Source organism: Scardinius erythrophthalmus (assembly GCF_964197995.2).
Source record: "Scardinius erythrophthalmus genome assembly, chromosome: 3".
NCBI lineage: Eukaryota > Metazoa > Chordata > Actinopteri > Cypriniformes > Leuciscidae > Scardinius > Scardinius erythrophthalmus.
Window position 1 is genome coordinate 7,148,826 of NC_138223.1, and position 12,328 is coordinate 7,161,153.

Consider the following 12,328-nt stretch of genomic DNA (forward strand, 5'->3'; position numbering starts at 1 on the left):
GTGTAAGACCACTTTTTGCACACCCTTTGGGTTATTTGAGTTTAAATGAATGCCCTTTGGGTTGTGCAATGCACCTAGTACCATTCAACAACTTATAGAGCACATGTTCGGTGACCAAAGGTTCCAGACATTGTTGCTCTATTTAGATTACATTATCTAAAGTTTAAAAAACATTACATGAAAAGCATGTTACAGTACACTTTGTGCAACTACAAAATCAAGGTCAATGCGAGATTAATTCTGCCTCAGCATCACTTCTTTGTGCTGGGTCTGGCCTGAGGACTTTTTCCACATCACAGGTTTGCCAGGCAGAATGTCTAAATTCACAAACAGCTATATTACACTGCATGAATGGGAATACCTGAACTAACTGCAGTTGGTTTGATCAAATCATTTGATAAGTGTGAAAAAAATGTAATCATTGTGTGTAAACGATGACAACAACTTTTGCCTGCCTGTGTTTAGAATTTTGAAACATAAGTGCATCACAGTGCAAAATGTATTTTAGTGAGTATTTTAGTGAATGAGAATGAGTTTAGAGTTAAGAGTCTTAACTACCTGAACTTGTTTAATGTTTTACAGAAAGAGTGATTTATTTGACAAATTGGTTTAGGCAACAAAGAATTTGTTTCAGAGAATGGGATTAAGTATTATACATGCAGTAGCAATGGGAAATTTCTGCTCAAAACATTGTCCTGAGATGTTAAAAACATTGAAATAGAGACATTCTCTTATCTCTAACTCACAAACACAATACAGCACACAACATGAGACTAAACAGTAATGGAAAAATAAAAAATAAAAAAATCTATAAAATAATTTATCAATGAATGAATCAATGTAATGAGTACATAACTGTTGAAATGATTAATATAAATGATTACATGATTAAGTAGAATAATAAAATGATACATGAATGAATACATATTAAAGAAAATAAGACACCACACAAATATATGACTGCTCACTTGCAGATTGCTGCAGGTTGCTACAATAAATCATTTGATCCTTAACTTTTCTTCAATAAGGGATCGTAAAATATAATATAATATAAAAATGATCAATGATGAATTAGTGTAATGAGTAAAAGTTTATTTTTAATGATTATAAGACTAAATGGAATAACAAATTGATTAAATGATTATGAATGAATGAATAATAAAGGAAATAAAACAACACAAATGTATGGTTGGTTGCTACAAATAATTTTTAGATCCTTCACATGTTTCCAAACAAAAAGCTCAATTGCAATTTCCAAAATAAAAACAACAAAAGACATCAAGCAAGATTACATGTTTGTTCCCCTTGCTGAATATTTCAAGCTATAACCACTTGATAATTTTATTATTATTATTTGAATTATTATTGCTTAAAACTGTTGGAACCAGCTATATGAAGTGAATTCTAATAGGTAGCCAGGAGGCTGCGTGCTTTCATCAGGCGTTTCTGACGGCTCAGTAAGCTCTCTCGCTTTTGGCCAATGTCAAAGTCTTCTTTAAGCAGGTTGTCTAAATCATCTTTATCATTCAGCAACTCCAACATGTTCCTTCGCAGCTCCAAAGCTGCTTCCTGGAGCAATGTGTAGCAGATCACCTTTGGGATCTGGTTGGCCAGACTCTTACTTACAATCTGGTAACATAGATGAGACAGCATCTCAGATACACATTACAATTTGAGCTTCCGCTGATGGCACAGCAAGCTTTAGTTGGCACACTTACTGTGAAGTAGGACTCAAGGTGAAACCTCATTTCTCGCAAGGTGGCATGACTGTCTGTGCTAATGCCTTCACAGCTGCAATTAACCCCTTCCTTAGTTTCTTCATCCTCTTTCAGGTTATCCTTTGCATCTTTCAGGCTCTGGCTGTATATGTCATCTTGACTGTAAACAATGAGCTCCATCTTGAATTGGGTCCTCAGCATGGATTCTGCCTGGGATTCTTTATCCTGCTTAATGGCTTCGATCTTAGTCTTAGAAAGTACAAAAAAAATTACTGAAAAAAACTTTAGAACTAGAGAAGTGATAAAACAACAGAAAAAAATAATTTAAATTGTCCCTATTATGCTATTTTAAAGGATCCTAATTTTGTTTTGAAGGTCTCCTACAACAGGTTTACATGCATCAAAGGTAAAAAAGCACTTCCATTTTATCATAATATACATCGCACATCTCCACATTGTTCAATGATTCCCAAACAACTCGTCGGATAAATCAGTCTCTCTAAATCCCTCCTTTCCGAGAGCTTTCTCTGTTCTGATTGGCCTGATGGCCCAGTCTATTGTGATTTGTCTACAGTGTACAGCGCGTGTTTCGGAAAGCTAACGCCCATTGCCATAACTGAACTGCAGCTCCGTACGGAGGTTTCCTCAGACCTCATCGATTGTACACACTGTAAAGACAGTAACAATGGCATCGATTTTACCATATCAAGCCGAGCGTGAGTCTGATGAAGAAACATTGGAAGAACTGGTTCTTCAACCCGAACCTCCATCGCAAGGATGACTCCAGCAGGAAGTTCCTCAGTTATATTCTACTCAGTTTGAGGTACATTATGAGATGCTGAAACTGTAATTTCTCGCCATTAGAATTAACAAGTGTATGTCCATCAACAAACCCATGTGTGTATTTCTAATTTATTGCAGTGCACATGCGGGAACTGTATCAATAACAGAACATATAAATCCTACATTGAAAGCAGTCATCAGTAAAATTACATTTGAGGGTGGGTCCAGTTGTTCGCGGGCTGACAACGTACATAGGTGGGCATTATGCAAATCTATCTTATAGTGACATAAAACCGTAAAGTAGTAGGATTCGATTTAAAAACGACTCGATTTAAAAACGACTCGTAAAGACAATAACAATAAAAAAACAATAACTTTATTTATCGTGCACTTTCGACTTTGCAGAACGTTTAAATTCACAAACAGCTATATTACACTGCATGAAAGGGAATATTCGAAAAACCATAACAGGGTCACTTTAAATCTGATGAGTTAAAGGCATAGTAATGTGATTAATTTGTATGAAATTTAATAGCTTTATCAATATACTCGCCAGAATCATTGGCATAAAATCCATACAGTACCTTTGCTGTTTTCAGAAGATCAGGGAATCCATTGAAGCTGTGCTGGGCCAGCTGGATGAACTTCTTTGAAACCAAATCTATGTAAACACAAACACACTGTCAATACAGCTTCTTAAAGTCCGCGTGAACCGGAAGTTGCAAACTACTTTTCTCCAGTGTTGTGACGTATTTCCCAGTGAAACGGAATATTGAACAGAGGGCAGGGTTTTACTCTAGCGCTCCTCCTCTCCATCTCTGCTCATAACAGACTAACGGTTTGAGGGGAGTGGTTAAGCGTTTCCCAAACCAAGCCGTCAAGTCTACGTCATCAGGGAAGGTCCTCCAATGCAGAGGGGAGGGGCATTTTCAGATTTTGATTAAAGATTACGAAGCCAAAAATTTTTTTTGTGTGGATTGACTTGCATGGATGAATTGTTCACCACAAAACGATCAATTTAGGCAAACAAAGTAAATATGGTCAATTTTGATTTCATGTGGACTTTAAGCAAAAGTTAATCTTTCAAGCTTGATTATCCAGTGTTGGTTAAGTTTCTCTAAAAAAAAAATGAACTACTAATTACATTTTCAGCAGTGTTATAAGATTACTGTACTAATTACTCTCTCTAAAATACTACTATTCTTTCTTACTACCAGATGAACAATACAAGGATAGGCATGAAACTGCTCTTTTAATTCTTTTAAATACTGTAAAAAATCTAAAAATGCATAAATTATTATTGAACTGACCAAATAACTTAAAGGGAGAAGGTTACATAAAAAAAACATACATTTTAACATTAGACATTCAATTTTTACATTGTTTTTGTTATAGAATTGTTTTATGGTCTTTTCAGTATTTAATGCAATTAAAATAAGAGTAATCCCTTATTTTACTTTTTCAAGAGAAAATAAATGAAATTTCAGTAATTAATTACTTAGTAATTAGTTACATGCAACACTAATCCAGGTGTCAGAAGGAACTGTACTGTGCTAAGCCACCTTTATCCAAAGTGAGATGTAAATGTAATTTAAGGATAATCTACCTGGAGCAACTTAAGGTTTAATTCTAAAGTTTAATTCCTTATTCTAAGACAAAAAGAGGAATTCATGGTTCGCCTTTCTTACAAATGCACTGCATAAACTGGGAACTTCAGTGTGGCTAACATGGATTTAGATTTCCTGGTTTTTAGTATTCTTGACAATTCTAAGATTCCACCTTTGAGGCAACTGTTCTAGATAATTGCCGTTTAGAATAGCAAAGGGCCCTTAACAAAGTGAAGTCCATATGAAAATATTTAACACATTAGTAAAGGATTAAAAACTGTGGAAATGGAGTGGATAGAATTTGAAATATAAAAAAACAACACAAACCAGAGATGGTATTCAGCGTCTTTATGGCAGGTTCTTCCAGCTGCTTGATCTGTTTCTTAACCAGTTTTTCGAAGGTACTGTAATTGATGAATCCTGGAAGCTCTCTTCCCCGATACTTGGCTTCATATTTATCAACTTCGTTCTTAATCGTATTTATGGCTGCAAAGGATTTATGAATAATGTCAGAAGATGCTTTACATTATCACAGAATATACTTTTGAAAGACCAGTGATTAAAGTCAATCAGCTTTTCATATATTAAAGAAAATGAAAGACCCTGTTTACACCTGGTATTAAGATGGAGTTTGGTTGATCGGTTAATTGGACGACGCTAAACAAACGGGGTCTAAAACAATTTGAGCTTGTCCACTTTCGACTACTTCCAGAACAGGGGCGGCGTTAATGAATGGCAGTTGCCATACCCTGACATTCAGACAAAACAGGGGAAATAAACAACTCATGATGCCGCACAAGACAGCAGCATAGTGTCTGCCCAGATCCGACCCATATCTGGTACACGTTGAATCCACATGTACCAAACACAATGTTGCTGTCTGGAACTCGTTAATTCTCTTGCTCGAGTTGGCCTTTGGCAGAAATTTCAGCTTTGAAAAAACAATTTAAATAGCCTAACGCCGTGTCCTAACCAGACTCGACCCAAGATGAGAGAAATTCCTAAAAAATCACAGCCAATCAGAAGAGCGTGTGGAGTGCACTGCATTCACAACGAAATGGATAAGTACATTATCAGATACCTAAATCTTACACCATTTTAACATGATTAAAAATACATACTGAGTGACTGAAATAATATTTTTATCATAGAATACACTTGCTTGTTAACCTTGAGTTTATAGTTTGAACTTTGTTGTTTCCTTTAATTTATTTTCAAGATCTGAGGTTTTAGCCTATCCATTGTTGCTTTCAGTACCTATGTATATAAAGGTCATGAAAAATGAAATTCAAACTAAATTGTTTTTACATCAAATAAAGCACATAATTAGCATCTCAGATTATCATTGTCATTTGTATGTTGTTCCAGCCGGATTTTGTCCACATTTCATTTAGATAGTATAAAATGATTGCATGGGAATGTCGTTTTTGTATGGCCATAAGAAGGAATCATGCCATAGCCATACCCTAGGTTTTTGTGAAACACCACCACTGTTCCAGAGCAAATCGCATTCGACCAGATTGTATGTAAGCGTTCAAACAGCCACAAAAGACCACCTACTCTCTGCCAAATTACCTCATGCGTACGTGTTAGAGATGGTTGGCTAAAGACCCAAGTTTGGTTTGTAGACAAAAAAACTTACCAAACACAATGTTCTCTCACTGTACCTGATTTCTAACATGCACATAAATGTGAGAGCTTATTTCATCCATTAGATCGAAAGATCTGAAAAAGCCTGTGCATTTACCCACCCATAAACACTCCCCTTGAAGAAATCAGGACATAAGGTTGAAAGAGGATAAAAGAGATAGATTAAAATACTATGTAAACAGGAATGTGACTCCCTCGTCTACTTGTGATCTGATCGACCAAAACGCATCTAAATACAAGGTGAAAACAGGGCCAAGGTTGTCAAATAATACAGACATGACCGTTTTTTTCCATTATAGCATCAGAAAGTTCTTTTTATTGAAAATGTTACTTAGATTATATTAGAGATTTAAGTTAATTAACAGATTGAAACTGTGATGAAGGGGGATACAGCAGATATATTATAAAGCAAATATTTTAAAGCCAAAAACAAAAAAAAGATTATAATAATAGTACACTAAGAAGGTATGCTTCACTTACATGATTTTCCAGAGTCATCCAAGATGCCATTCCATTTTGCAAATTCTCCACGAAGTTCTGGAAAAATCATTAGATCTAGTGCACATTTAAGTGCTTCCCCAGTGGTCAGTTTGAGTGCATCGTCTGTGAAATCTGTAAGTTTCTAAATTCAGTGATGAAATGTGAAAGATGTCAGTAACTCACTGATATTAATATTCATACTGGAAACACTTTAGAATACTGTTCCATCATTTATGAGTAAATGTACAAATGAGTATCGTACTATTAACATTCTAGAAACTAACTATTGTTAACTAACAAGAAACTCTAATTAACAAATTAGTTAGTAATAAAGCTGTTGAATGAGGTAGTTCACTTTTAGCTTTTCAGATTCCTTTCATACCTCTCAGAGGACTACTAAGAACTACTATAAAGGTTCATCATTACGGTTCCTATAAAAGTTTGTAGTGACACTTGAGTCATTCCTATCCAAAACCTTACAAAACCCTCAAAAGCTTACATTTATTTCAGTTATCATGTTTTTCACTTTAGAATATTGATCTAAATAATTAGTATAATTATAATATATAAGTATAATAATAATCAATAATTTGGAAATACTAGAGTCATTACTAGTGGGCTAGAATGACCTTCACTTTAGATTTAAATATATATTATGCATTATTCATGTTAATTAAGACCCCGTATATAGTAGTTCTTAGTAGTCCTCTGGGAGATATTTAAAAAAATAGTAGTTACTGATTCGCTAACTGTTAACTTCCACACTCTGTGTGTAGTTATTCATTAATGACGGAACAGTATTCTAAAGTGTTACCTTCATTCTTGATACTGTGTAGATTTTAATGCTGAACTCACATCACTAAGAAAAGTCCGTCTTTCTGCAGGGTCTGATGGGGGTCCGTTGCAATATTTCTCCAGTTCCGTCTGTGTTTCAGTGAGCTTCGTCTGGATTTGCTCTTCCAAACAAGGCAATGATTTCTATAGCAGATTAGTAATGAAAATAAGATAAAGTGTTTTTATTTTATTAGTTAGTTAGTCTAAAAGTTCTGTAGGTCTTTTTTTTGTACAAAAAAAAAAGAGCTATTTCACCTGAATGTGATGAACCAACTCAATTGTTAGTTTTTCAGCCAACTTAGGAATAGTTGCAAAACCTTCTTCATAGAGTTTGCTTGGAGAAAAAAAACACAAATACATTAAGTGAGCTGTGACTGAACATAACACCCCTAATTTACAAAAATCACAAATAAAGGGTACTAATTTGCATTTGCACTTTTTGGTTATACTTTAGGTGATTAAGAAATGCTATACAAATAACCACAAAAGCAAATAACAAGGAAAAATCTTTAGCCATACCGCTCACATAAAAGTTCTCACTACAGTTTTTTTTTATCACCTGAAACATCCTGCGACTTATAGGCCTATTCCAAAATTATTTATATTACAGGCTCAACTCTAAAGATTTGATCTACTAAATTAAAATTAAAATATTTGTAGCATATTTATTTTTATTTTTTTTTTTTTTTACATAGGCTACCTTTCTATGTTGTCCTGCAGACAATGTTCTTATTGAGGGCTATGAAAACAAATAGCTTAGTGAATGTAACCTGGCCCTGGTATATATGTGCAAAAAAGGGTTAAAATCACATTACATTCTAACTTTGTGACATTAAAATCTAAAAACAAAAATAATGATTTTATTTTTAAATTCACTAAACTAAAAATGAAAATGAATACAAACAAAAGCACAGACTAATGAACCTACATTTGATTAGGCTACACCATCTACTTTACAGTAGAGTTACTGCTATCATAAAAAAATACACTTACTTGTAGGTTTAAATTTCTACATATGGCATATGCATATTGTTCAACAACAAATATTTTAGCAATATTTAGTCCGAATTATTGCGCTCCTATTCTATTACGCTCCCTCTGTTTGGAGCGCACGAGTGTGGTGGCACTCAAATAAATCTTACAAAATCGATGTAGCTCAGTGTGAACATGAAAACGTGAAAGAGTATTGAATGCAACAGCTTGAATGCTTGAATATTTAAGTTGGCAAGCCTTAAAAACGTGCAAATGATCAACTTCCGTGAAGATGCAGCACAAATTTCCGTCAACTGGCCCAAGTCTCTTCCACGCTTGCCACGCAGGCCACTGGGCAGTCCTTATTGTCAAGCCCTCTTAATTGTCAAGCATACAAAAAATAGCTTAAAGTTCAAATTTCATTTTAAATAAATCTGTTTAGACTTGTCGTTTATAAATGTTGTTTATAATAAATGCCACTATAATTTGTTTTATATGATACCTATCATTTTCATTCGTGTTCTGAATAACGGTAAACTTAAAGGTTTTGTTATGCAGTGAGGGGAACTATAATACATGTTTGTAGTGTTCATAGTGTTTGTTGTTTAATTTATTGATCATTTACATTGATGTGACTTTTTCTCAACAATACAATTTTGGGATTTACTATTTCAGTTTGAATCTCAATAACTAACTATATGTTGTGACCATTTACCCACCTGAAATGAGGATGGTTTTTGAAGAAGGCATTCTCTGTTGCTGTGGCATCATTAAGTGTGACCTGATCTATAATCTCTTTTTGTCCCCTGCACCTTACAATCATGTAGCCTTTGGTAAGGTGAATGACCTCATTGTGCACAATGTCTACCACTGTCTCTTCAGTGCCCTTATCCACCAGATCTGGCTTTGTTAAGATGCCTGTAGTAGACAAACAATGGTTATGAGTCTGATTCAGTTTGATTTATAGCAATGAAATGCAACGAGAAATGCACACCTAAAGTTCTTTCGCCCTCAGGGTCCTCCTCCTGAGCCATCTGCAATGCTTCTATGGTCGCGATGTCAACATTGCATGGCACCACAACCAGGTTGATTGTTTCTTGCTTTGTAACAAACTTCCTGATCAGTCTCTTAATCTAGAAGAAATGCATATCATTGATTTTCCTGTGTCTTTAAACAGACTATGACATCACAATGGTCTTTCCAACAAAATATCATATAAAAAGAAAATAATATTTTTTAGAAAAAGCATACTTTTTGGGGCAAAAAAAACCCTCGGTCATTATGGAAACCATCATGAGAAAGTTAAATTTACCGTTTCTGCAATATCATCACGTTGACCATTGACTGCCACTCGTGCAATCCCAGGGAGGTCAATGAGAGTGAGGTCAGGAACATTGGCAGAATGGATCTGCAGACTGATGAGATCATCACTAATACCAACACCTTCTCCGGCCATCTCATCCTGGGCTACAAATATAATTAGTGTTTGGATGCAATCAAGATGCTCGATCGTATTTTAGGCATCATAAACCTTCCCTTTTTTCCTTTCACAAATTCGTATTGTAGAAGCAAATCTTAACTTGATTTAGGATTCTTATCCAATCTTACAAAATCTCATCTTATCTGTAGTATCTTAAGCCACTCCATTGAGTAAATCCACTCAATTAATTGTGTTACCATGCAACCACAGACGTGCAAGTAGCTGAGAAAATGATAGAGATTAAAATGGAGAAACAAAATAGGTGTGCTTTTAAGTGTTCCAGAAAGAGAAGTTTTGATAAGCCTGGTAGAAAAGGCAAAGCCTATCACTGTATTTCGTGGGATGCTGTAATTATCAGTGTTTTGACGTCAAAGGACATCATTTGGGTGTTCACAAAAGTCTTTCCACCATCAAACATCACTGTTCTGTGATGTGAGGCCATTCTCAGACAGGGCTATTGGTATGTGATTTTTACAGTAGGCTTTCAAATAATTTTGAAGTTAGGACACCAGTGGTAGGTTTTAGGATTTTTTTGTAGAGTTAGGATGCTTTTGTAATACTTTCCCTATCCATAGTTAAGATAAGATTATGCACTAAAGAAATGTAATTCTGTAATAGCTTTTGTCCTAACTGATGTTCTAACTGAAATTACCATGGTTAGCAAACAGATAAGATATGATTCTTTCTGTATTCAGTATTTTAGTATTACCTTTGCGGACCTTGATGACACTGACCAAGAGAGGCCTCGACTCTCTCCTCGAGTTTCAAAGGCCTTCCAGGAAGGTTGATGACTCCATCACCAGGCGCCACAATACCTATACCTTCAAGTTACTTTTGTTGTATTCCCCTGTGGGCCATCAGCTCACTCCCAACGACCTCATCAAGAATCTTCTACTCTACACGCATCCAGACGCTTGTTCAGCCTCAAAGCCAATGCAAGTAACTGCTTCTCAACTATCAAGATGCATCTTTAAGTTTTTACCCCTTTATTAAGGTGATTTTGATTATCTGATGGTTCTTGTTAGGTTTGTGATTAACCTAGCTTGCCATTCTTTGTTCTCTCTCTTTTTCTGTACTTTTCTCCGTTATATTTTGCTTAGTTTAGCTATGTTCCCCATAATTCCATTTGTTAAACCCTTTATACTGGTTGACTCTTGGTTGCCAACTCACAAATCAAAATCACTTAAGCGTTTGATCTTCCTACATGCATTTGCTACTGTTAGTACTATATACAGTACGAAGGTTATTCTTCTTAGCCAGGAGAATAATTTTTCTTAGAGTTTATATGATTGTGCTGTCTGTTCGATGGATGAACAAATCAGTCGATTGTAAAGTTAATTCTGCTAGAATTAATTCTGAAAGCTGATTTAAATTTGCATAATTAATTATAACCCATTAATTAATTATACATATTTTCCTTATGAGCTAATTTGCTACATTAGATATGACATTAATAAACGCTGTCTTAGAGAGGCATCAGGATACATTCTATGCGTTTTCTACCTTCCAAAATCTTTTTCTCCACTTCTGCTGGGTCATCAATGTCTTCCTCGTAGTCCCGGTAACTGATTCTCCCATGCCATTCGTCCGCGCCTTTAGTTCTTATCATCTTGAGCTCAAGAGGGCACCGTGTAACAATTCCTGCACAAAACACAAAAGAGTGGATGCCAGACAAATGCTGAATTCAGAACTGCATACTAGTGTGCTACTCATACTATTTTAGTCATAATACGTGCTAGTATGCGAATCCGAATTCAGTAATAGTTTTACCATGTAGCCGACCATGCAAATTTCATATAGTAATCATTCACTATCATAGCAAAGATACCATCACTGTGCCATAGCATTTGTTGGTAGGCTGTAGTCATTAAATAACATTTATATTTTGCATATGTATCTATGTTTTAGTTATATATATATAGGCTATATTAATATTTTGAGTTCTTCTTACCACTACCCCTGGGTAATGCTACTCCTGACAGCGCCTCTAGAATAGAACTCTTTCCTGAACTTTGGTCTCCAATGACGGCGATGGCAGGCAACGCCAGGTCCTTTTCGACTCCCAAAGACCGTAAACTGTCGATGGTGTCGATGCAAGGGCGGATTTTTTCCTCATATTGCTGACTGAACGAATAACTCATTTTCTCTATCTTTAACAATGTTCAAATATCAAAATAATAAAGAAAATACTTCACGTCGATTTAACAGCTGCTGTCAGTTTGTGCACTCTTCGATAGGATGTCTCAAAGTGATGCTGTTTCAAAGTGAATCCCACAGCAGTTTTATACTTTAGTAAGAGGAACTCATCATACAGGCGGAACAAAACAAAAAAATACTAAGTAAGTCTGCATACCAGCAGATCCTGTTTTAGTTACATAGCGATCTTGTCTTATTCTTGCTACAATACGTGTGCGCTATATGCATCACTGCAACAAAAAATAAGAAGAAGAAGAATAAGAAGAAGAACATTCTGTTAAATAAAGGCAAAATTGGCAGCAGAGGCCGTAGCAAACTTATTCTACAGTATGAATAGCCTACTGTGAAATTGCTATAGGGTAATTCATCACACTCAGAGGAAATAGTGCAAAATCTGTTGACGGTACCCTTTAAAAAGGTTATGTACCATTTAGGTACTAATATGCACTCTTTACCTTTTTAAAGGGTGCCATCCCAGTGACAGCTTTTGTACTATTTTTCTGAGAGTGCTGGGATTCTGTGCCTTTTGTGACCCCAGTGAAGATCATGAACTCACAGCCTTACGGTGAATGGTCTACAATGGTGAATAATATTATCATCGTATCATA

General features: G+C 35.4%; 1 protein-coding gene across 1 annotated transcript; it reads right to left on the minus strand.

Annotated features, from left to right (window-relative positions):
• Window positions 1-1,404: 1,404 nt before the first annotated feature.
• Window positions 1,405-11,665, minus strand: LOC308687446 (interferon-induced GTP-binding protein MxB-like; the record flags this gene model as incomplete). Its single annotated transcript, XM_081360003.1, has 12 exons — window positions 1,405-1,629; window positions 1,719-1,967; window positions 3,086-3,162; window positions 4,436-4,594; window positions 6,239-6,380; window positions 7,094-7,216; window positions 7,328-7,406; window positions 8,764-8,962; window positions 9,039-9,177; window positions 9,357-9,511; window positions 11,028-11,165; window positions 11,476-11,665. 12 exons carry the CDS (start codon window positions 11,663-11,665, stop codon window positions 1,405-1,407), a joined length of 1,875 nt encoding a protein of 624 aa, XP_081216129.1.
• Window positions 11,666-12,328: the final 663 nt, after the last annotated feature.